A 25052-nucleotide genomic window follows, 5' to 3' on the forward strand; every position below is an offset into this window, starting at 1 on the left:
ATTTCCCTACTCTCTCCCCAGACCCTTTTTTTTTTTTTAGGAACAGGAGTAGGCCATTCAGCCCCGTGAGCCTGTTCCGGCTTTCAATTAGATCATGACTGATCTGTTTTCAATTCCACTTTATGTCACAGTAGTGTCTTCTGTGAAATATGTAAATAGTTTTTTTCTTAAAAAGAAAAACAAAAATCATTTAAGAGAAATCCTGCCACTGAAAACCAGAGTAATGCAAACAGAAGACACTGGGGTATGAGGAGAGATGTGGGTATACTCCCCTCTATATCAAGACAGCACTGGTGTTTAAAAAAAAACAAAATATCTTCTGAATTTCAAAAGAAATCGCCAAAAATTTTCCCATTGTATTCTTTCCACAAATCAAGTCTGGAAACGTGTGCGAATGGTATCCATGACTTTAAAATATTGTCACTAATCCGATGCACTCACTGGACACAATTTTCGGCAGCAAAAAGGGAGGGTGCAATTCAGATGTGCTTTATAAAAAGGTACTACTGTGAGGACTCTTCTTTATACTACAGTAAACTTCAGTCTTGGTTCAATTCCTTGTTGGGTACGTAGCAAGGGCTACAGTGCACTGGCACAGTTAGCACAATGACAGCTCTCACCTGAAGACTCAGGTCATCAATGAAAGGCAGACTCGGGTAACACACCAAGGCATCGTTCACTAAAAGCAAGATCACAACTGTTCCATTGTGCATAAATCGCCCAACAATTTTTAATAGCTCACATCAGAGTGGCAGGTTTAGTCAAACAATGATCGTAGGGTCCTCAATTTTACTTTTAATTTAGAAAAAAAAAACAATCTAGGCTTTAAGTAACAGTTTGATGTTGAGGTTCATAAAAGTGGTGGTGAACCGTATAAATAATTGTGGTTGTCATTTAGCTTAGAATCAAACAGCACAGAAAGAGGCCATTCGGCTCATGTGCCTGTGCCGGCCCTTTGAAAGAGCTATCCAATTGGACCCACTCCCCTGCTCTTTCCCCATAGCCCTGCAAATTTTTACCCTTCAAGTATTTATCCAATTCCCTTTTGAAGGTTACTATGGAATCTGCTTCAGGCAGTGCATTCCAGATAACTTGCTGCGTAAAAAAAATGCTCCTCATCTCCCCTCTGGTTCTTTTGCCAATTATCTTAAATCTGTGCCCTCTGGTTACCAGCCCTCCTGCCAGTGGAAACAGTTTCTCTTTATTTATCAAAATCTGTCATAATTTTGAACACCTCTATTAAATCTCCCCTTAACTTTCTCTCGATTATACTTATTTTTAATTAAGTCCCTTGCTCGATTTGAATTTTTACAACGTTTGAAATAAAAACGTGCTAATTTTCTGTAAATTTTTGGGTCCATTTTTACTTGGTCCCCATCTCTTTAGGGTGCCATGGGATTTCTGGGGCCTCCCCAGGATAGGGGCGACGTTGGGGGCGGAGGTGAGGCTGCACCTGCAGTGAAAGCCAGGACCTATCGCAGTCACGGAAATCAGGTGAGGGGACAGGGGGTGTTTCCCCACCTCTTGTCTTGCTCTAATTGATTTTGACTGTTGGGTTCTCCAGCGTCGAGCTACCTGCCCCACATGGCACAGGACTTTGTGGCGATCCCGAGGCCAGTACTAATTTGTTTCTTTTTAACTTAACCCTCTCCTTCAAGGATGATTTCAACTTTCAAGGGAAACAACAAAAAGTTTACAACAGTGTTTGTGCGAACCTTAGTTACATCGGCACAGGCATGATGAGCAGAATGGCCTCCTTCTGTGCTGTAAGGTTCTATAAATAAGAATGTCTGATATTTGCAAGTCTCTTTCCCTCTCCCCCCGCCCCCACCCTGGTTGCAGCACATTACAACAGTGCCTACACTTCAAAAATACTTTGTTGGTTATGAGGCGCTTTGGGACGTCCTGCTAGGCGCAATATAAAGTTCTTTCACATCGATCTGCAAGACTCACCTCTCGACAGACAGCTGCTATCTGTCCTTCGTCCATGCACGTTTCCGTGACGACATCGGTCAGTGAGCCGCCTGCCAGGTACTCCATGACCACCCATAATTCATCCCCTACGAGGTAACTAACAGGAAGAAAAAAAACTTAAGCGAATGGGCTAAAATCTGCATGAACTACATAGCTCCAAAAATAAACAAAGTTGATAAAGCTGTAAAGAAAAGCAGAAAATGCTGGAAACACTCAGCAGGTCAGAACAGCATCTGTGGAGAGAGACTCAAGAGTTAAAGACCTTTCATCAGAACTGGAAGGTATTAGAGATGAACAGCTTTTAAGCAAGTGCAGAGCCGGTATAGAAACACTTGTCCCATTACCACCATCCCCTTTGTCATTTAATCACTCCTGCCCTCCACCCTATCACAGACCTTCCCTTTAGTTCTTTGCCTGTTCCTCCCACCTTTTCCGCAGCTCTGTACTTGCTTAAAAGCTGTTCATCTCCAACACCTTCCAGTTCTGATGAAAGGTCATCCACCTGAAACGTTAACTCTCGTTTCTCTCTCCACAGATGGCCTCATGAGTAACTGAGATAAAGGGCACCAGTCTACCCAGCTCCTAAATGGGTACCAGCAGTGCAGGGAAATCAACTGAAGTCCACAGGAGGTACACACTGTTGGCTCCAGGCCTATGAAAGTGAGATGGGCACTGCATAATCTTTCTTTGATTAAGAGGTGGTTATGGAATGGTATTCCTCCTATAGCCTTTCTTTGATTAAGGTGTGGTTATGGGATGGGCTCTACTTCATGTCCGTCCTTTAACTAACGAGTGGCTGCGGGGAAATTGGGCTTCTTTGACTTGCATTTACTTTGGGTTTCAGTATCTATTTTATCATCATATATTGGTGGTAGAAAACACAACCCTTTAGTATCATTACTGTCAGTGGCTTGAGTGTGTGCGTTCGACAAACTCTCATTTTTCCTTGACTCTACTAACAAGTGGAGGAACTGAGAGGATGCCATTGCGAGCAAGCTTGAGTATGTCTGACGGCACATCAGTCTTCACTTACAGCATAATATGTTCTGCCGTACATTTTTCTATATAACATATGGAAACGTGACTACTCTATACCATTTTCTTTTCCTTTGCTGGCAGCTGACTGGACAATGTTATTCTTGGCCTAAGACTGTATTAATTATAACCTATTTATGCAGCACAATAGAACACACATCCCATTGGGGAAAAATGCATAATCAACACTGAACATGAAATCTGGTATACTTGTGGGTTTACAAAAACCACTCAGCCACATGACGCCTGTAGGTTGTCAGATTAGGCTTAATCACGGGACAAATTCTATGGTCAGTCGCTTACAACTAGAGTGTACGATCCATATAATACACTGTTGCTAAGGCAAGCCGTTTATTGCTGCGATCAGAAACCAGAATTTTCACTGCCTTTGGGACTTCTTATGCAAAACTGCAGTACTTGAGGCAGCAAATCACACTACACGTTATAATAAAGTCGTGGGCTGCTGCATTGAATCACTTGCTCCACCCATCACAACCACTACAAACTGCACCGAGGCCAATAGGCTAGTCCAGGCCTGTGGCGCACACACACACACACACACACACACACACACACGATTAATGTAATGAATGGGTACCGTTACATAGCAACCACAGTACTCACCTGTCTAAATAATTAACAATATTCGGATTTTTATTTTCCCTCATAACCAGAATTTCATTAATAATCAATTCTTTCTTGGGTTGTTGTTGTAAATTCATCTGCTTGATTGCAACCTGAAAACAACAATAAACAACAAAAAAAATACTTCAAACAACACATAAAAGATTATTGCTCAAGATAAAGAATCACTGGATTGGGGGTAATATTCTTGCATGGGTGGAGGATTGGTTATCTAACAGGAAGCAGAGAGTTGGGATAAATGGTTCATTCTCGGACTGGCAACCAGTAGCCAGTGGTGTTCCACAGGGGTCGGTGCTGGGTCCCCAACTCTTTACAATCTATATTAATGATTTGAAGGAGGGGACCGAGTGTAACGTATCAAAGTTTGCAGATGATACAAAGATGGGAGGGAAAGTAGAGAGTGAGGAGGACATAAAACCTACAAGGAGATATAGACAGGCTGGGTGAGTGGGCGGAGATTTGGCAGATGCAATACAATATTGGAAAATGTGAGGTTATGCACTTTGGCAGGAAAAAATCAGAGAGCAAGTTATTATCTTAATGGCGAGAAACTGGAAAGTACTGCAGTACAAAGGGATCTGGGGGTCCTAGTGCAAGAAAATCAAAAAGTTAGTATGCAGGTGCAGCAGGTGATCAAGAAGGCCAACGGAATGTTGGCTTTTATTGCTAGGGGGATAGAATATAAAAACAGGGAGGTATTGCTGCAGTTATATAAGGTATTGGTGAGACCGCACCTGGAATACTGCATACAGTTTTGGTGTCCATACTTAAGAAAAGACATACTTGCTCTCGAGGCAGTACAAAGAAGGTTCACTCGGTTAATCCCGGGGATGAGGGGGCGGACATATGAGGAGAGGATGAGTAGATTGGGACTCTACTCATTGGAGTTCAGAAGAATGAGAGGCGATCTTATTGAAACATATAAGATTGTGAAGGGGCTTGATCGGGTGGATGTGGTAAGGATGTTCCCAAGGATGGTGAAACTAGAACTAGGGGGCATAATCTTAGAATAAGGGGCTGCTCTTTCAAAACTGAGATGAGGAGAAACTTCTTCACTCAGAGGGTAGTAGGTCTGTGGAATTTGCTGCCCCAGGAAGCTGTGGAAGCTACATCATTAAATAAATTTAAAACAGAAATAGACAGTTTCCTAGAAGTAAAGGGAATTAGGGGTTACGGGGAGCGGGCAGGAAATTGGACATGAATTTAGATTTGAGGTTAGGATCAGATCAGCCATGATCTTATTGAATGGTGGAGCAGGCTCGAGGGGCCGATTGGCCTACTCCTGCTCCGATTTCTTATGTTCTTATGTTCTTAAAAGAAAAAAAACTGGAGCACAACAAGTAGACCTCACTCCTCAAAGTAATTCAGCATGGCTACTTCCATGTTCATCCTACAACAGTGATTTATTTCTTTATTAAACTCACCTCCTGTCCTGTGGCTACATCAATTGCTGTGTACACTATGCCTGAAGCCCTGTTGGCGAAGAGCAAATGGCCGTTAGCATACGTTTAACGTACGTTAAGTTAAAGTGTCATTCACCACTGGGGCACGCAGCTCACTTTAATTAAAGCAACAGGACTCAGAATCAGGGAGGTACCAATAGGTGTGGATATTCGCTGAATCGTTCACAAGCCTTGTGTGACCAATCAATACCTGCACTGCCGCTCATTAGAAACGTTACACCAGACGCCCCGAGGGCTCAGTGATAAATGCACCACCTGGTATGGTACGAAGCTATACGGGGTTCAATCTGTGGGCTGCACTGACTTAGCCGATCTCCATTACAGTAACAGTGAGTGGCACTACAAGTGACTTCAGCATCCCTGGGTTACCGGGAGGGGAAAAATATAAACTCAGACAGGGTTTCTGGTCCCTATTGCTAGCCAATTATCCTTGGTGGAATCAACATGCACCGGGTGCAAACAGGTGCAAGATTAGATGCAATGGCCCCCAAAGCCCAATAGCCTGCTGACACTTGCTCTCCAGCCATGGCTCAGTGGGCAGCACTCTCGCCTCCGAGTCAGGAGGTCATGGGTTCAAGTCCCAGTCCAGAGACTTGAGCATAAAATCTAGGCTGACGCTCCAGTGCAGTCCTGAGGGAGCACTGCACTGTCAGAGGTGCTGTCTTTTGGATGAGACGATGAACCGAGGCCCCGTCTGCCCTCTCAGTCAGACGTAAAAGATCCCATGGCGCTATTTCGAAGAAGAGCAGGGGAATTCCCCTCGGTGCCCTGGCCAATATTTATTCCTCAACCAACACCTCGAACAGATTATCTGATCATTACCACATTGCTGTTTGTGGGATCTTGCTTTGTGCAAATTGGCTGCTGCATTTCCTACATTACAACACATCAAAAGTACTTCATTTGCTGTGAAGCACTTTGGGACGTCCTGTGGACGTGAAAGGCACTATAAATGCAAATCTTTCTTTCTTTCTTTTACTCGCACGCAAAGGATGTCATTTGCATGAGGTAGTGCAGGTACCTGTGGAACTGTAGCCCAGCAAGAATCGGCATCTTCTGAAGACAAGGGGAGAAATTTGGGGGGCGGGGAGGGAGTAGTAAAATTTACAGCTACAGGCCGACGGGCTCCGACGCGCCGAGCTACAGGCCGACGGGCTCCGACGCGCCGAGCTACAGGCCGACGGGCTCCGACGCGCCGAGCTACAGGCCGACGGGCTCCGACGCGCCGAGCTACAGGCCGACGGGCTCCGACGCGCCGAGCTACAGGCCGACGGGCTTTAACATCAGTTTTGTATTTTACAAACAATCACAATTTGCAAAAATATTCAAGACTACAGCGGTAATGGAATTTCACTGATAAATAGTTTAAACTTCATTTCAATAACTTTTGTACAGAAGTTGCTTAAATGTATTATATGGTTATCCTAAATTTTAAATACCATCAGAACTGTATTCTCAATAAGAGTTTCTACACTAAACATTTGACGACATCAAATACACAATGTCATACCAACCCCTGTCCAATTTTTTCAAATCTTGAGTATTTCTTTTTCGGGTCGCCCACCGTTACTATACTTCCTGTAAGATTGAGAAAGGATATTAAAGATTAATGAATTCATATTTTCTTATTGAGATCAACTTTTAAAAACAGTCTAAAAAAAAACTTTTTTTTTTTAAGAACCTTTGTAAGAATGTGTAAACCAAAATTTAAAAACTTCAGCCTGTAGGACAGGGAGAAACTCCATCCTGTTCACACGGGTACAGTAATTGCAATCTCAAGGTGCCAAGGATATACTCTCAGGAGGGGAGGAAGAAAAAAAAAGTGTTTGATGAGTTACCTCAACGTACTATCATAGCTCCTAGTGGCTGATTACAAAGAATCATTATTCCCCCACCTTGGCAAGGACAGGGTGGGGTAGGAAGAAACAAAGGAGAGCAAATATCACACAACTACGGTGAGGCGGGGAAAAGAAAGAACGTTTTGTTTTAAATATTCCGTGAATTCATCTCACTCTCTAATATTTTACATGGAAATGTTGAGGGCTTATTGCAGAGGGTTTGTGAAAGAGGATTCTGTACTTAAAGGTCTAATGAAACGACAAACTGTTGGGCAGTGCCAATCAACAGCCCAGAGGGGCAGCCAGGCACTTAAATCCATCACGTTGGCAGGCATGAGCTAGACACTTCAGAAAGTACAGAAGTCTTCTTTGTAAATTTACATTGAGACGAAAAGCAGCACTTCTTCCCTGTTGCTCCGGTTGGAAAATGCACCACCTGATAGGGTACTGAGCCATACGGACCAGGTTTAATTTTCATCTCTCCCCTATCCCCTACCGCCCCCACCCCAATTAGTGGTCAGGGATAGAATGATATGGAGAGAGATCCAGTACTCAGAATCAGGTCACCTGCCCATCCTCTTGGCAAGACATAGTCTGGAGTGAGAGGTTCAAAAAAACAAACATAACTTTGCTCTTATAATAGGTGGGATACACAGCTGGAACAGAGAAAGGCTCTGTCCACCTCTAACTACATTAGAGACATCCTTTACTGGTTGCAGTGGCACTGACACAGTGATGCCTGTCTTTCACCTGGGCTTTCAGCAGAAGGGAGGGGGGAAAGGAATTGAGGACAAGAGTCATTTCAGGGGCTGGAAAGGAGCATTAAGGAAAGGGGAAGGGGAGAAGAAATGAGAAACATAACTAAATGGGAATCCAAAAGTCTTCTACAGGCATGTAAACAGTAAACGGGTAGTAAGAGGAGGGGTGGGGCGAGTAGGGACCATAAAGGAGTTCTACTCATGGAAGCAGAGGGGAAGGCTGAGGTACTAAATGAGTACTTTGCATCTGTCTTTACCAAGGAAGATGCTGCCAGAGTCTCAGTACAGCAAGATATAGCTGAGATACTGGATGGGCTAAAAATTGATAAAGAGGTACTAGAAAGGCTAGATAGGTAGATAAGACACCCGGTCCAGATGGGATGCATCCTAGGTTGCTGAGGGAAGTAAGGGTGGAAATTGCAGAGGCACTGGCCATAATCTTCCAAATATCCATTGATACTGGGGTGGTGCCAGAGGACTGGAGAATTGCAAATGTTACACCCTTGTTCAAAAAAGGGTGTAAGGATAAACCCAGCAACTATAGGCCAGTCAGTTTAACCTCAGTGGTGGGGAAACTTTTAGAAACGATAATCCGGGACAGGATTAACAATCGCTTGGACGAGGGTGGATTGATTAGGGAAAGCCAGCACGGATTTGTTAAAGGCAAATCGTGTTTAACGAACCTGAGGTAACCGAGATGGTAGAGGGTAATGCAGTTGATGTGGTGTATATGGACTTTCAAAAGGTGTTTGATAAAGTGCCGCACGGTAGGCTTATCATCAAGATTGCGGCCCATAGAATAAAGGGGGCAGTAGCAACATGGATACAGAATTGGCTAAGGGACAGGAAACAGACAGTAGTGGTGAACGGTTGTTTTTCGGACTGGAGGGAGGTGTACAGTGGTGTTCCCCAGGGGTCGGTGCTGGGACCACTGCTTTTCTTGATATATATTAATGACTTGGACTTGAGTGTATAGGACACAATTTCAAAATTTGCAGGTGACACAAAACTTGGAAGGGTAGTAAACAATGAGGAGGATAGTGATAGACTTCAAGAGGATATAGACAGGCTGGTGCCATGGGAGGACACTTAGCAGATGAAATTTAACGCAGAAAAATGCGAAGTGATACATTTCGGTAGGAAGAACGTGGAGAGGCAATATAAATTAGAGGGCACAGCTCTAAAAGGGGTACAGGAACAGAGAGATCTGGGGGTATATGTGCACAAATCATTGAAGGTGGCAGGACAGGTTGAGAAAGTGTCCTGGGATCCTGGGCTTTATAAATAGAGGCATAGAGTACAAAAGTATGGAAGTCATGATGAACCTTTATAAAACACTGGTTTGGCCACAACTGGAGTATTGTGTCTCGTTCTGGGCACTGCACTTCAGGAAAGATGTGAAGTGCCTTAGAGAGGGTGCAGAAGAGATTGACTAGAATGTTTCCAGGGATGAGGGACTTTAGTTACGTGGATAGACTGGAGAAGCTGGGGTTGTTCTCCTTGGAACAGAGACGGTTGAGAGGAGATTTGATAGAGGTATTCAAAATCATGAAGGGTCTAGACGGAGTAGATAGAGAGAAACTGTTCTCATTGGCAGAAGAGTCAAGAACCAGAGGGCATAGATTTAAGGTGATTGGCAAAAGAACCAAAGGTGACATGAGGAAAAACGTTTTTACACAGCGAGTGGTTAGGATCGGGAATGCACTGCCCGAGGGGGTGGTGGAGGCAGATTCAATTATGGCCTTCAAAAGGGAACTGGAAAGGAAAAAATTTGCAGGGCTACGGGGATAGGGCAGGGGAGTGGGACCAGCTGGATTGCTCTAGCATAGAGCCGGCGTGGACTCGATGGGCTGAATGGCCTCCTTCCGTGCTGTAACCTTTCTATGGTTCTAAAATATAATGCTGCGAGGGAGCGGTTTAAATTGAGGAAGCCTTTTACTCTTAGCTAATCCTTTGAAAAAGAGGATTGAACATTTCTTGACTGCATTTCAATAATGGGACACTAAGCAGTGGAGGGAGAAGGACTTGAATATACATAGTGTACTATTTTAATTGAGTTGGCTAAGGCAGTGAGTCACTGATCTATCCAGACGAGGATGTTCCCAGCTTTGATCTTTAGTCTGTTGAGTTGGCTGTGGTGGGGTGTTACATTTTGCCTCAGTGCACCTGAATGTGGAGGGGGCCAAAATAGGAAGAAAAAGAAAGTCATCTGTGGCTTTTCTGACCATGATCATTATGCGGTGAGCCTATTAGGCGAGGAAGTGATGGGACTAACAACCCAGAGGTCAGGATGCACTGCAGAAAACTCGCCAAGGCTTCTTCAACAGCCTCTCCCAAACCTGCGACCTCCACCACAAGGGCAGCAGGTGCATGGGAACACCATCACCTCCAAGCTCAGCTCCAAGTCACACATCATCCTGACTTGGACGCATATCGGCCGTTCCTTCATCGTCGCTGGGTCAAAATCCTGGAACTCCCTACCTAACTGCACTGTGGGAGCACCTTCACCGCATGGACTGTAGCGGTTCAAGAAAACGGCTCACCGCCACCTTCTCAAGGGGCAACTAGAGATGGGCAAATGCCAGCCCCTACCAGCAACGTCCATATCCCAAGAATGAATTTTTTTTTAAATTCCACTACGGCAAATCGTAAAACTGATCAATAAATCTGATAAGTTGTGAACTGGTAGCAGACAAAAACGACCATGAAAGCTGCTGGATTGTTGTAAAAACAGAACTGGCTCACTAATCACTTTCATGGAAGGGGACCTGCCACCCCCTTACTTCATCTGGCCAAAGCTTGACTCTAGACCACACTATGTGTTTAACACTCAGTTAGTGAAGCAGCTACAATCACTACAAAAAAAATCACTACAAAAACAAACCCAGGCTCTCAGGGCAACTAGGGATGGGCAACGAATGCAGTCTTGTCAGAGTCACCCGCATCCAGAGAACAAACTGAAGAAAAAGCTTGCAGGCACTCACCATCTTTGCACACGCATGAATAGTCGCATGGGTGAGGAACTGATGACTTAAGTCCGTATAATTGCAGCCCCAGCAAGGAGTCAACACTAACAGAGTAGAAAGTGCTAATAGTGCAGTGGTGAACTACACTGGCGTACTGGTACACCGTCACAGAGAGGTGAATTGCTCGATTTCACCTGGCCCTGACCCAAGTTGCACGGCTGTGGAAAAGCACTAGGTGAAGAACTATAATGTTAGCATGCAACAGATGCAGGGTAAAACTTCCACTAGTCCACCCCAGCAACATGCCTTCATCTCAAACCCAGAAATGCGCACACTACTGTGCCATTGCACCATTTTCCAAACTAGTCGCCTTGTGGCTTGTCTGAGCAGGTTCGCCAGTTTAGTACTGAATTACTGTCGAGCCAAGACCAGTTTTGTGCTGTGGACCCATACCCACCAGGAACGTGGCTGAGGCTGCCCAAACTCATTACACATGGAAGCCTTACAGCAAGCAACGGAAAGAGACTTTCATCTCATCAGCCTGGGCTAGATTTGAACCGACATCCCGGGGGCAGAAGGCCAGAGTCCTACTTGCTCCACCACCCAGTCATCAAGCAGATTAGGCTGAATGGTTACGTACTCAATTTTTCCAATATCTCCTCATCTGTCATTTTGGTCTTCTTCCTCTGTTTCTCTGCGTTCCTCGTTAGGGTATTTGAAGGGGTAGTGTTATTCTCAGAGGGCGGGGAGATGGGAGACGTGGCTGCATCTTTGGTGGGTGGGATGGGGATGGGATCTATCACAGACCGTGTGTACATCTATAGGAAGGAAAAAGGACAAAGGTGTAAGACTCAGGATAAAAAGGACATGGCTGAAGACATGAGAATATAAACACAATGCTGTCCATACTTGAACTGAGGTTTTCACAGCAGGCTTTGTGAGCTGTAAGGTTAGTGCTTACTCCATGAAGATGGATGGCTAACTGAACATTTTTTTTGGTTTCAATTTTCTCCTCTCCTGAAAGGAGGAGAAAATTGGCAGCGTACAGTTCCACAGGTGATGATAAATCCTCCGGTACCTTACCCAAGTATTGTTTCTCACATGTGCGACAATACAGTGAGCACCATCAGGCTATTCAACCGCAAGAGGAAGCATCCAAGCTGAGTCCAGCCCTGGTCAACACAAGTGCATTTTCCAACAGAGGTCACTGGATAGTGATCAGAGTGGCTGATGTTTCCTTGACTAGCCAGGACCTTTTGTTTTTTTTGGGGGGCGGGGGAAGAAAATTATGAAGACTCTCATCTTCTACAGATTAATAAAGTAATTAAATAAACTGGATCTGATTTCTTCATTAGCCCATTCATTGGACAAATGTCCGAGTATTTTTAGGATAGTCTTGGCTTGGGACATCACACCCACCCCAGACACACACACACACCTAACCCACACACACACTAATTTATGCAATTAAAGTGCATATCATTTATAATTCACTTCTGCTCAGTCTACTGTTACAATTGAACTGAATTGCACAGCTCGTTGTACAGAGTACTCCAGCTGACCGAACTGCATTTTGCTTATATTTGCAAAATTCACTGTGAAAGAGAGGGGAAAAAATTCCCAGAAAATTGCACCCTGTTCTTTTTTGTAAAAGCCAATTTAATTAACCGCACAAGAATTTTTAATTAAGATTATAGATCAAAACGTGCTTAGGACGGAGGATGGCAACCATTTAATATCACTGCTTATTGCAGTTTATCACCTTGTGGCAGTGCTGTGTGAAGTCCATTCTTCAAATATGACTCAGATGCAATAATTATGCTGTACTACAGCATAATTGGCACGATGATGTACATTCTTGATGTGCTGTGCCAGCCCTTCGCGCTGACTGGACTGGGATTATACTGTGACAATGCATTAACATGCCAGGGTTGAGTTCTCTATGAATTTTATCATTTCTACATACTAGTCTTGTGGAATTTCTAAATGTTCCTTATTTTTGCCAGTGTGCTCGCACGTTTCCACATTTAACTCCCTAGGGCTGCGGAACGAGCACTCCACTTTTCTAGTCAGCCTTGAAGTTTAGATTTTGTCATTTTTCTTTCAGTTGCCAGAAGAAAAGGTTCTCACAGTCAGAACAAAATATTTCTGTGAGAAATGAATCTTTAAGAAATTCCTGCACTGGCATAACAAAATAGACAATGGGGCAATTCCTTAGCTGATCTCAGCTAAGGTGACAGCAAGGCACTTTGGTCAATGCAAGAGAGGAAGGGCGGGGGGAGAAAGGGAGGGGAAAGACAGGTCAGGTATTAGCCAGGGTGATTCTTGCTCATCACTATCCACTGGAAACGTACACTTGTGCATCAGGCCAGCCTCGATGCCCCATCTTCCCCCCCAACGATTGAACAGTCTGACAACACTTGCAGTCCAGCGTTGAAAACCACTATTTCAGCAAGGTGCCGCAACCTATGGAACTGTGCGCCCGAGAGTCACTGGAGAGGAGGGGAGAAAAATTCAAATGGATAGAAAGTAGGTTCCCTCAGAGCTGAGGAAAGTCCATCTTTTCTAACCATTTTGCGATATTACAAAAGACGATCAGCTCAGCACCAACTGTGCCCCTTAGGCGTGATAAATTAAGGGGTAAAGATTCTGATGTGCTGTGCCCCAGCATTTGCTGGGAACACTTGTCTAAAAGTGCGCACTCCCAGGCCACAATTTTCCCTCCAAAATTTTAGCTGTACCGTCAGCACAGGACAAGGAGCGGCTCATCAGAATTTTTATTCATCAGCAGTAACCTTGCGAAATATCAGAACAGGCAGGGTAAACACGTAAACAGATCGTACTCTACGTCATATTATATGGAATTTACAGCACAGAAACAGGTCACACTGGTCCATGCTGGTGTTTATGCTCCATACGAGCCTCTTCCCACCTTACTCCCACTAGGTTGATTCCGGGTATGGAAGGGTTGTCTTATGAGGAAAGATTGAACAGGTTGGGTCTATACTCATTGGAGTTTAGAAGAATGAGAGGAGATCTTATTGAAACATACAAGATTCTGTGGGGACTCGATAGGGTAGATGCTGAGAGGATGTTACCCCTCATGGGGGAATCTAAAACTAGGGGGCATAGTCTCAGAGTAAGGGGTCGCCCGTTTAAGATGGAAATGAGGAGGAATTTCTTCTCCCAGAGGGTCTTGAATCTTTGGAATTCTTTACCCCAAAAAGCTGTGGAGGCTGAGTCATTGAATACATTCAAGGCTGAGTTAGATAAATTTTTGATCAGCAAGGGAGTCAAAGGATATGGGGAAAAGGTGGGAAAGTGGAATTGAGGTAAAAATCAGATCAGCCATGATCTCATTGAATGGTGGAGCAGGCTCGAGGAGCTGAATGGCCTACTCCTGCTCCTATCTCTTATGGTCTTATGGTCTACTTCATCTCACCTAACCACACAAGATTCTTCCCACTTTACTTCATCTCACCTATCTGCACCTATCCTTCTATTCCTTTCTCCATCATGTGTTTATCTAGCTTCCCCTTAAATGCATCTATGCCATTCACCTCAACTACTCCATGTGGTGGCAAATTTCATATTCTCACCACTCAATGGGTAAAGAAGTTTCTTCTGAATTCCTTACTGGATTTTTTAGTGACCATCTTATATTTACAACCCCTAGTTTTGGATTCGCCCACAAGCAGAAATATTTTCTCTACATCTACCCTATCATACCACCTTCATAATTTTAAAGATCTCTATTAGGTCACCCCTCAGCCTTCTTTTTTTCCTGGAGAAAAGAGCCCCAGCCTGTTCAGTCTTTCCTGATAATTATAACCTCTCAGTTCTGGTACCATCCTTGTAAATCTTTGTTGTACCTTCTCCAGTTCAATATGACAATGAATCATAGCAAGCCCCAATTTTTCCCCCTATATTTATTTTGGTTAAGTTAACCCTAATCTGCAAGTGATCGCACTGACCGATTTGGTGTGTTCTGGCCGCGGTGCAATCACAGGGGGTGGAACGCATTCATCTTCGTCGTCATCCTCTGACACTGGAGGCACAGCTGGGGACTCTGACACATTCTTTGTGCTCTGTAGAGAATAAGGGGATAAAAATATGGTTGATGAAATGACGCCGTTTGATTTTACCAAACATAGTTCATTTTACTAGAATGGTACCAGGGATGAGGGACTTCAATTATGTGGAGAGTCTAGAGAAGATAGGATTGTTCTCCTTAGAGCAGAGAAGGTCAAGGGGAGAGGCATTCAAAATCATGAAGGGTTTTGATAGAGTAAATAGGGAGAAACTGTTTCCACTGGCAGGAAGGTTGGTAACCAGAGGTCACACGTTTAAGGTAATTGGCAAAAGAGATAAGGATAATTATTTTTTTTTTAATGCAGCGAGTTGTTATGATCTGGAGTGTGCTGCCTGAAAGGGTGGTAGAAGCAGATTCAATAGTAACTTTCAAAGGGGAACTGGATAAATACTTGAAGGTGAAAAAATTGCAGGGCTGTGGGGAAAGAGCAGGGGAGTAGGACTAATTGAATAGCTCTTTCAAAGAGCCAGCACAGGTGTAATGGGCCGAATGGCCTCCTTCTGTGTAGTACGATTCTATGCCCTCCAGCACCTTGTTCAGTGCATGAACCCAGGCCAACTGGATCACAGGAACTTTCTTCTACTTAATAAGGCACCACATTAATACCCAGGTTTATTGCACGGTGACAATCATTACGAGGGCTTTGGGCTGATAAAAAAACGACCAGCCATCTTCAACTAACAGTTTGTACAAAATGCTTTGGCAGCTATTGAAAGGATACACAAAAGAGCAACCAGAATGATTGAGGGGATGGAGGGATTGGATTATGAGGAGCGATTATGTAAAGTTTTCACTGGAAAAGAAAAAGTTGAGAGGTGATACGATTGCTGGTTCTAAAGGGACTAGATAATGTGGACCATGTAAATCTATGTTTTGGGATACAGTATGGGAGTAACTTGAGACATGACATGTGGTAAGTGTAGCGTGTTTGGAAGTAACAGGTGACTTTGGACCTACGGTTCCCAAAGCTCTCCACCACTGGGGTTTTCCTCTCCTCATGTCTGTTGTAGACTAATTGCTAAGAGATTGATTGCTATGATTGGTCAACAACTCCATTATCGTTGTATCATGCGACTGCCAGGGTGGTAGATGGTGAACTAGATGGATCTTGGTCTTTTCTTGTCTAGCAATTCTGATCTTTCTTTGCTCCACTTCCAGAGTCACTTTGCAACCCAGTAACATCAAATTCTAGGAAAATTTCCGATGCATGTTGGTTCACATGTTTTCCCAACCCACTGCTGTCTGCAATGGACTGCAACAATTTAACTGGGCAGCACAGCTTATGATATTTTACTTGTATGATGTACATTAATTGACAAAGGCATTTTGCTCATGCATATATATTCTATTTTTAAAACAAAAAAACATGAACTCCATAAAAATACCCCTTGATCAGATTCTGAAACGCACTCCTGGATATTAATTATTCTATATATCAACCACCCGAACCTTGTGATAAGATCCCAACCTGTAATACACTCCCAAGTGTCCTTTATTTATAAACCTTAGATCCCCTCAATTAGATTCCAGTCCATAACTCCTAGATCAGCAGCCAGGGAGAGGAATGATAAATATTTAATGACTGGTACCATGAGCGCCACCCATCTCTGATACTACTGCACACATCGATTGCAGAAGATGTAGTTTCCAAACGATCACAAGGACAGCAACGTGAATAAGGAACTCACCAGTGCATTTGTGGAAGCATAACCATCTGTTGTTTTATCTGCAGAAAATAAAAGTATAAATTTATGCTACAGGTGTACTATTAGAAAAATAAAAATTCAGAATGTCTTTAAAACAAAAAAAAATCTCCACATGGGTTCTGGGGCTCACTCACTCAGGCTGTTAGTGTGCTCCAATTTCCTGCAATGCATCCAATCCTCTAAACCTACATAACAACTATCACTGTGTTTCTGAAATAGTTAATTCAGGGAAGTATATGGAGACATTTTGCCATGAGGAGTTGGCATGGAAATACAAAGGTTATTACAGGAAAGTGGAAAGGTAATCTATTCCTAAGCTTCTAGCAACGACGGGCTTTCTTTGTTATTCATTCTTGGGATGTGGGCGTCGCTGGCAAGGCCGGCATTTATTGCCCATCCCTAGTTGTAATTGAGTGGCTCGCTGGGCCACTTCTGAGGTCTGTTAAGAGTCAACCACGTTGGGTGTGGGACTGGGGTCACACATAGGTCAGATCGGGTAAGGACAGCAGGTTTCCTTCCCTAAAGGACGTTAATGAACCAGTTGGGTTTTTAAACTACAATCCAACAGCTCCATGTTCACTTTTATTTCCAGATTTTTAAAAAAATAAACTGAATTCAAATTCTTAAACTGCCATGGTGGGATTTGAACTCACGTTCTCTGGATTATTAGTCCAGGCCTCTGGATTACTAAGGTAATTGGGCAGACAGTGACTTGAGAGTGGCTTGGATTCACTCACCCGGCAATTTTACCATACCCAATTTCACTAAAAAAGCTGGCAAATTATGAGGGGGGGGGGTGGGGCAAGCTGGACGTGGAGCTCTCGTAGAACGCTGGACTTCGATTCTAAACCACAGTAACAATGAACGTTCAACCTCAGGGCATTGGATATTGCAGATCATGGTGGTGAAGTGCTCCTTCTGCAGGCACTAATGACATAAACAAGGTGTTCACCCACGCAGTGAACTAGGACCCTACCTCTATAGCCCTGCATGTGGCTCTGCCAACGTACACCCCTGGAAGCAACGCTGCAAATCAGCACCCCTTTACAAGCAGTAACTTAGAAATTAGAACTGCACAATATGGAGGGCCACAAACTAATATTAAATGAATTTAACAGGATTTAGAGCTAGTTGAAAGTCAGACAATGCTGGAGTGCATTATAAAGAGTGTCTCCTCATCACAGATCTTCCATCCAAACAAATTTATCTCTTTAATTCTGAGACCTGATGGGGCAATCCATGACCAGTTTCCAAATCCAAATCTCTGCTTTTCCACTATTGGACAGCTAGCAAATGGATTTATTTAACATAAATTAGTTTTTACATGTGCATTCCTGTTATGTGCATCAAAAAACAGTGGGTACCTACTTGTAAGAGATTTGATTAAAAAATCATTGGCAGGAATTGGGTGGTGCAGTGTTTAAGAACATTGTTCTCGCACCTCTGGGATTTGGGTTTGACTCAGACTCACTGGATTATAGTCTCTGTTGGCTGCGAGGGTTACTTGCTTGGGTGCAGGTGCACAGCACAAATTTCCCATAGTTTGGCGACTCAGAGAAGCCACAGCATAACTAAGGGAGGAGTGAAGAAAGTCACAATTGTGCAGTAGAAGGTATTGGCCATTCCTTCATGGTCGCTGGGTCAAAATCCCAAAACTCTCTATCTAACAGCATTGTGGAAGCACCTTCATCACAAGGACTGCAGCGGTTCAAGAAGGCGGCCCACTGCACGAGGGTAACTAGGAATGGGCAATAAATGCAGGCCTTGCCAATGACGCCCACAACCCGAAGAATGATAAAGCGACGATGAAAGTGATGGTTCACATACACAAGTCTTTGAAGGTGGCAGGACAAGTTGATAAAGCTGTTAAAAAGGCATATGGGATCCTATCCATTATAAACAGAGACATAGCGTACAAAAGCAAGGAAGTTATGGTAAACCTTTATAAATAACTGGTTAGGCCTCAGTTGGAGTATTGTGTTCAATTCTGGGCACCACACTTTAGGAAGAATGTCAAGGCTTTGGAGAAGGTGCAGAGGAGATTTACCAGAATGGTATCAGGGGTGAAGGACTTCAGTTATGTGGAGAGATTGGAGAAGCTGGGATTGTTCTCCTTACAGCAAAGAAGGTTAAGGGGAGATTTAATAGAGGTGGTCAAAATTATGAGGGGTTTCGATAAGAGCGAATAAGGAGAAACTGTTTCCACTGGCAGGAGGGTCGATAACCAGAAGACACAGATTTAAGATAATTGGCAAAAAGCCTGGGGGGAGACTAGGAGAATTTTTTTGCGCAGCGAGTTATGATCTGGAATGCGCTGCCTGAAAGGTGGTGGTAGTAGATTCAATAGTAACTTTCAAAAGGGAATTGGATAAATACTTGAAAAGAAAAAATTTGCAGGGCTATGGGGAAAGAGCAGGGGCAGTGGAACCAATTGGAAGCTCTTTCAGAGAGCCGGCACAGGCATTGTGGGCCGAATGGCCTCCTTCTGTGCTGTACGATGCTAAGTGAAGTGCTCCATTTTGGAAGGGATGGAAGCAGAAGCGGGAGGAAAGAAGCAAGGAAGATCATGGGAGTATTGAGCGATGATAAACAACACAGTAGTCAAACAAAGGCAATGAACAGCAGTTGTAAATATGGTCACAACCTTTGCATTACTAGGTGAAGGGAAGAGAAGGAGGACGACAACAAGGCTGAGGATAAGGAAGAGGCACAATAGGAAAATTGGACTGGAGAAGAATAGATCTCCTCTTACCTGTGAAGCTCATGTATTTTTGACTGTTGGACGTTTCTTTTGAATCGTAGAATTTCAAAACATCCAGCACTGCCTGTGGATTCTTTTTCTGCTCCAGTTTGGTGATATTTGATGTCTGTAGTAACCGAGCCCATTGCTCTGGCATGCCCTGGAATGGGGTGGGAGTGAGGGAGAGAAGAGAGAAAAGAAAGACAAATGTAATTCTAAAAACCATTCATGATTATGTGGAGCAATTTACAGCAGTAGAAAACTAATCAATTTGTTATTATTATTTTTAAAGCCCTTTAAGTACATGATTGAGCTCAATCCTGCTCCTACCTAACCCTCTGCACATCCACTTCCAGGGGGGGGGTTACTGGATTGTAATGAGGAGCGGGAATCCTGCCCAATTTTCCTTCCCTAATGCAGGAGCAGGGAGGTCAATTACTGATGCGGAGATGCGCATTACTCAGCACGGACTGGAGAACGAACTAGATTCCTACCTGCTGTGGTTCAATGACCTACTGGATAATCTCATTAAATCCTCGGACTTATTAGATCATAGGATCACAAGATAGTTACAGATAAGGAAGGCCATTCAGATCCTCCTTGCTCACCCGCGCATAGAGATCAAAGTTTCCCATCACACCATCCAACTACTTCTTAATGGTTCCAGGGCTTTTGCCTCCAGTATTCGACCTGGTAGGCAATTCTAAGCATCGATCACTCATTGTATCATAGAATCTTACAGCACAGAAGGGGGCCATTCGGCCCATCGTGCCTGCGCTGGCTCTTTGAAAGAGCTATCCAATTAAACATGGAAACATAGAAAATAGGAGCAAGAGTAGGCCATTCGGCCCTTCGGGCCTGCTCCGCCATTCAAAATGATCATGGCTGATCATCTAACTCAGTATCCGGTTCCCGCTTTTCCCCATATCCCTTTAGCATTAAGCAACTTATCTATTTCCTTCTTGAATACATCCAATGACTTGGCCTCCACTGCCTTCTGTGGTAGAGAATTCCACAGGTTCACCACCCTCTGAGTGAAGAAATTTCTCCTCATCTCGGTTCTAAATGGCATACCCCGTATCCTGAGACTGTGACCCCTGGTTCTGGACTCCCCAGCCATCGGGAACATCCTCCCTGCATCTAGTCTGTCTAGTCCAATTAGTCCCACCCCCCTGCTCTTTCCCCGTAGCAATTTCCTCCAATCAAGTATTCATCCAATTCCCTTTTGAAAGCTACTATTGAATCTGTTTCCAGCACCCTTTCATGTAGTGCATTCCAGATCATAATAACTCAATGCTTAAAAAGATTTCTCCTCATCTCACCTCTGGCTCTTTTGTCAATTACCTTAAATTTGTCCCCTCTGGTTATGGACCCTTCTACCAGTGGAAACAGTTTCTCCTTATTTACTCTATCAAAACTCATGATTTTGAACACCTCTATTAAACCTCCCCATAACCTTCACCTGTATGATGAAGAACTTCGACATTTATTCTGAATTTCCTTTCACCACTTTGAACCTGTGCTATCTGGGCGAGCGGAGGGGCCGGCGGGCGGGCGAGCGGAGGGCCGGCGGGCGGGCGAGCGGAGGGCCGGAGGGCGGGCGGGCGAGCGGAGGGCCGGCGGGCGGGCGAGCGGAGAAGGGCCGGCGGGCGGCGAGCGGAGGGCCGGCGGGCGGGCGAGCGGAGGGCCGGCGCGCGGATAGCGAAGGGGCCGGCGCGCGGGATAGCGGAGGGCCGGCGGCGGGGCGAGCGGAGGGCCGGCGGGCGGTGCGAGCGGAGGGCCGGCGGAGGGGCGAGCGGAGGCGCGGGCGGGCGAGCGGAAGGCCGGCGGGCGGGCGAGCGGAGGGGCCGGCGGGCGGGCGAGCGGAGGGCCGGCGGGCGGCGAGCGGAGGGCCGGCGGGCGGGCGAGCGGAGGGGCCGGCGGGCGGGCGAGCGGAGGGCCGGCGGGGCGGAGCGAAGCGAAGGGCCGGCGAGCGCGAGGGCCGGCGGGCGGGCGAGCGGAGGGCCGGCGGGCGGGCGAGCGGAGGGCCGGCGGCCGGGGCGAGCGGAGGCGCCGGCGGAGCGCGAGGCGAGCGGAGGCCGGCGGGCGGGCGAGCGGAGGGCCGGCGGGCGGGCGAGCGGATGGCGGCTGTGCGGGGCGAGCGGAGGGCCGGCGAACGCGGGCGAGCGGAGGGCCGGCGGGCGGGCGAGCGGAGGGCCGGCGGGCGGGCGAGCGGAGGGCCGGCGGGCGCGGGCCGAGCGAAGGGCCGGCGGGCGGGCGAGCGGAGGGCCGGCGGGCGGGCGAGCGGAGGGCCGGCGGGCGGGCGAGCGAAGGGGCCGGCGAGCGGAGGGCCGCGGGGCGGGCGAGCGAGAGGGCCGGCGGCGAGCGAGCGAGCGGAGGCCGGCGGGCGGGCGAGCGGAGGGCCGGGCGGCGGGCGAGCGGAGGGCCGGCGGGCGGAGGCGAGCGGAGGGCGGCGTGCGGTGCGAGCGGAGGGCCGGCGGCTGGCGAGCGAGGGCCGGCGGGGCGGGCGAGCGGAGGGCCGGCGGGCGGGCGAGCGGAGGGCCGGCGGGCGGGCGAGCGGGAGGGCCGGCGGGCGGGCGAGCGGAGGGCCGGCGGAGCGGGCGAGCGAGGGCCGGCGGGCGGGCGAGCGGAGGGCCGGCGGGCGGGCGAGCGGAGGGACGGCGGAGCGGGCGAGCGGAGGGACGGCGGGCGGGCGAGCGGAAGGGACGGCGGGGCGGGCGAGCGGAGGGACGGCGGGCGGGCGAGCGGAGGGACGGCGGGCGGCGCGACGCGAGCGGACGGGACGGCGGGCGGTGCGAGCGGAAGGGACGGCGGGCGGGCGAGCGGAGGGACGGCGGGCGGGCGAGCGGAGGGACGGCGGGCTGGGCGAGCGGAGGGACGGCGGACGGTGCGAGCGGAGGGCCGGCGGGGCTGGGCGAGCGGAGGGCCGGCGGGCGGGCGAGCGGAGGGGGCGGAGGGCGCGAGGCGGCGGCGAGCGGAGGGCCGGCGGCGGGCGAGCGGAGGGCCGGCGGGCGGGCGAGCGGAGGGGCCGGCGGGCGGTGCGAGCGGAGGGCCGGCGGGCGGGCGAGCGGTGGGCGCGGGGCGGAGCGAGCGGTGGGCCGGCGGGCGGGCGAGCGGTGGGCCGGCGGGCGGGCGAGCGGAGGGCCGGCGGGCGGAGCGAGCGGAGGGCCGGCGGGCGGGCGAGCGGAGGGCCGGCGGGCAGGGCGAGCGGAGGCCGGCGGGGCGGGCGAGCGGAGGGCCGGCGGGCGGGTCGAGCGGAGGGCCGGCGGGCGGGCGAGCGGAGGCCGGCGGGCGGGCGAGCGGGAGGCCGGCGGGCGGGCGAGCGGAGGGCCCGGCCGGGCCCCGCGGGGCGAGCGGAGGCCGGCGGGCGGGCGAGCGGAGGGCCGGCGGGCGGGCGAGCGGAGGGGCCCGGCGGGCGGGCGAGCGGAGGGCCCGGGCGGGCGGTGCGAGCGGAGGGCCGGCGGAGCGGGGCGAGCGGAGGGCCGCGGGCGGGCGAGCGGTAGGGCCGGCGGGCGGTGCGAGCGGAAGGCCGGCGGGCGGGCGAGCGGAGGGCCGGCGGTGCGGGGCGAGCGGAGGGCCGCGGGGCGGGCGAGCGGAGGGCCGGCGGGCGGGTTGATGCCAGAGATTTACAAGGATGATACCAGAACTGAGAAGATACAACTATCAGGAAAGACTGAACAAGCTGGGGGTGCTTTTCTCTAGAAAAGGGAAGTGACCTGATAGAGGGTCTTCAAAATGATGAACGGGTTCGGTAGGGTACATGTACAGAGGTCCCACTAGTTCGGGAGTCCAAAACTAGGGGCCATCAATATAAGATAGTCACTAATAAATCCAGTAAGAAATCCAGGGGAACCTTCAGTGGCGAGAACGTGGAACTTGCTGTCACGTGGAATAGCTGAAGCGAATAGCATAGATGTATTTAGGGGATGCAAGATAAGTACACGAAGGAGAAAGGGAATATGTTGATAGGGTTAGATGAAGTACGGTGGGAGGAGGCGCGTGTGGAGCATAAATACCGGCCATAGACCTATTGGGCCGAAAGGCCTGTTTCTGTGCTGTAAATTCTATGTAATGACGATTGTAAGTCAATGTCATTTATTAGCTGTCAAATTAAGTTTGCACTTTAAGACCAGGAATAGTCAAATAACTTAATTTTGAATGATTCCTCCCGCCCCCTCGGTATATAGTGCAAAGGTTACTTACTGTGAACTCCCCCGTGACAGCATCAAATCCAACATGTATCGTGTGCTCGAAATCGGAGGGCAGCGAAATTTCCGGCCGTTCCCTTTCTTTATTCTGTTGGCTGTTGGTAGAGAGATTTTCTGTGAATTGCGTGAAGTACATCAGGATCCGAAATTTTAAATAATAAAAACACGAGGTTGGGTAAGTTTTTATCCAAAGGGGGCCACCGAGAGAAATGCAGCCTGTGGTAGCGAGTGAGTCCCGAGAGAGAGGAGAAACGTTCACTGATTTATATACTGAGGAAAGCAGGCTTGCATCACAGGCGTTGTATGATCACTGTAGTTAACTAGACAAAAATATAACTGAAATTAATCATGACAGTCATGACTCATGATGTTAGAAACTCTCTCAAAGCGCACTCATTCAATATACCATTCTCATGCTAACAGTTTCAGTAATTTCCTCTGACGTGTACAACCTTGCTACCACCCCCGATGTAGCTTTCAAAAGTTGGAAAAATGGACATTTGGATAAAATTGCACCATCTAAAATGTTAACACACACTCAGACTTAAAAATTCAGGCTTACTAACTCTAGAACAGATGGCTGGGGTTTGTGAGGGTTGCCATCCTCCCACATGTATCTACTGTGCCAGTAATTCCCCTCCCCAAGTACCTCTCTTACTGGAGAGAAAGCAAGAGCGCACGATGGAAGCAGACGAATCCCAGAATTCACTGCGGGCAGTGACAATCCTCTATTGGAACTATAGGGATTTAGCGCAGGGCTTTCACTACTGCCAAGAATGCTGAGATAGCCAACCTATTTGGCATCCATTGCTCTCCAACAAGAGAAAATACTCGAGAATCCTATAACCAGACGGAACGTGAACGGAGAAATACTGGAAAAGGGAAAGAAATAGAATGAGAAAAAGAAAAATGAGAGAGAAGATAATTATACCCTGGCTGTCCCTTGTAACTGGCTCATCTCGCTGTTCAACCATGGTTATGTTTGTGCCGCTGGACAATGCCTCAGCTGTGCGCTCACGATTGAAAATTTAACATCTGGGATTTGACTGATTTGAAGAACTCTGCTTACAATACCGTACGTGCAAATGTCCTTTTAAAAAAAGTCTCACTCTCAGGATCCAGAACCATAGAATTTTACAGCACAGATGATGGCCATGTTGGTCCATCGTGCCCGTGCTGGCTCTTTTTCAAAGTTATTTATGGATTCTGCTTCCATCACCGTTTCTGGTTGAGCATTCTATATCGTAACAATCCTCTACATAATATTTGCCCCCCCCCCCCACCCCAAAGTATGTTCGTTGATGATCTTCAATTTATACCCTCTGGTTACTGACTCAAACTGGGCGGGCGGAGGGCCGGCGGGCGCGGGCGGGCGGGCGGAGGGCCGGCGGGCGGGCGGGCGGGCGGAGGCCACGGCCGGCGGCCGGGCGGGCCGAGCGGAGGGCCGGAGGGCGGCGGCCAGCGGGGCCGAGCGGCAGGGGCCGGCGGGCGGCGGGCGGCGGGGGCGAGCGAGGGCCGGAGGGCCGGCGGGCGGGGCGAGCGGAGGGCCGGCGGGCGGGCGAGCGGAGGGCGGCGGCGGGGCGAGGCGGAGGGACGGGCGGCCGGGGCGAGCGCAGGGCCGGAGGA

General features: G+C 48.0%; 1 protein-coding gene across 3 annotated transcripts in view; it reads right to left on the reverse strand.

Annotated features, from left to right (window-relative positions):
• pak1 (p21 protein (Cdc42/Rac)-activated kinase 1) overlaps positions 1–25052 on the reverse strand; it is a 168700-nt gene that overhangs the window by 13646 nt on the left and 130002 nt on the right. For 2 of the 3 annotated variants that reach the window (XM_067985680.1, XM_067985681.1), the window contains exons 1-9: positions 23422–23534; positions 19231–19378; positions 16461–16498; positions 14654–14767; positions 11320–11497; positions 6632–6695; positions 5079–5127; positions 3634–3746; positions 1954–2071 (exon numbers count right to left, since the gene is read on the reverse strand). In XM_067985680.1, the coding sequence (XP_067841781.1) occupies positions 1954–2071; positions 3634–3746; positions 5079–5127; positions 6632–6695; positions 11320–11497; positions 14654–14767; positions 16461–16498; positions 19231–19375 (819 nt within the window). In that variant the 5' untranslated portion in view covers positions 19376–19378; positions 23422–23534. Of the gene's footprint in view, positions 1–1953; positions 2072–3633; positions 3747–5078; positions 5128–6631; positions 6696–11319; positions 11498–14653; positions 14768–16460; positions 16499–19230; positions 19379–23421; positions 23535–25052 lie in introns of those variants that run through there. The other variant, XM_067985682.1, reaches the window with a different exon arrangement.

The sequence above is a fragment of the Heptranchias perlo genome, chromosome 6, assembly GCF_035084215.1.
Source record: "Heptranchias perlo isolate sHepPer1 chromosome 6, sHepPer1.hap1, whole genome shotgun sequence".
NCBI classification, from domain to species: Eukaryota; Metazoa; Chordata; class Chondrichthyes; order Hexanchiformes; family Hexanchidae; genus Heptranchias; species Heptranchias perlo.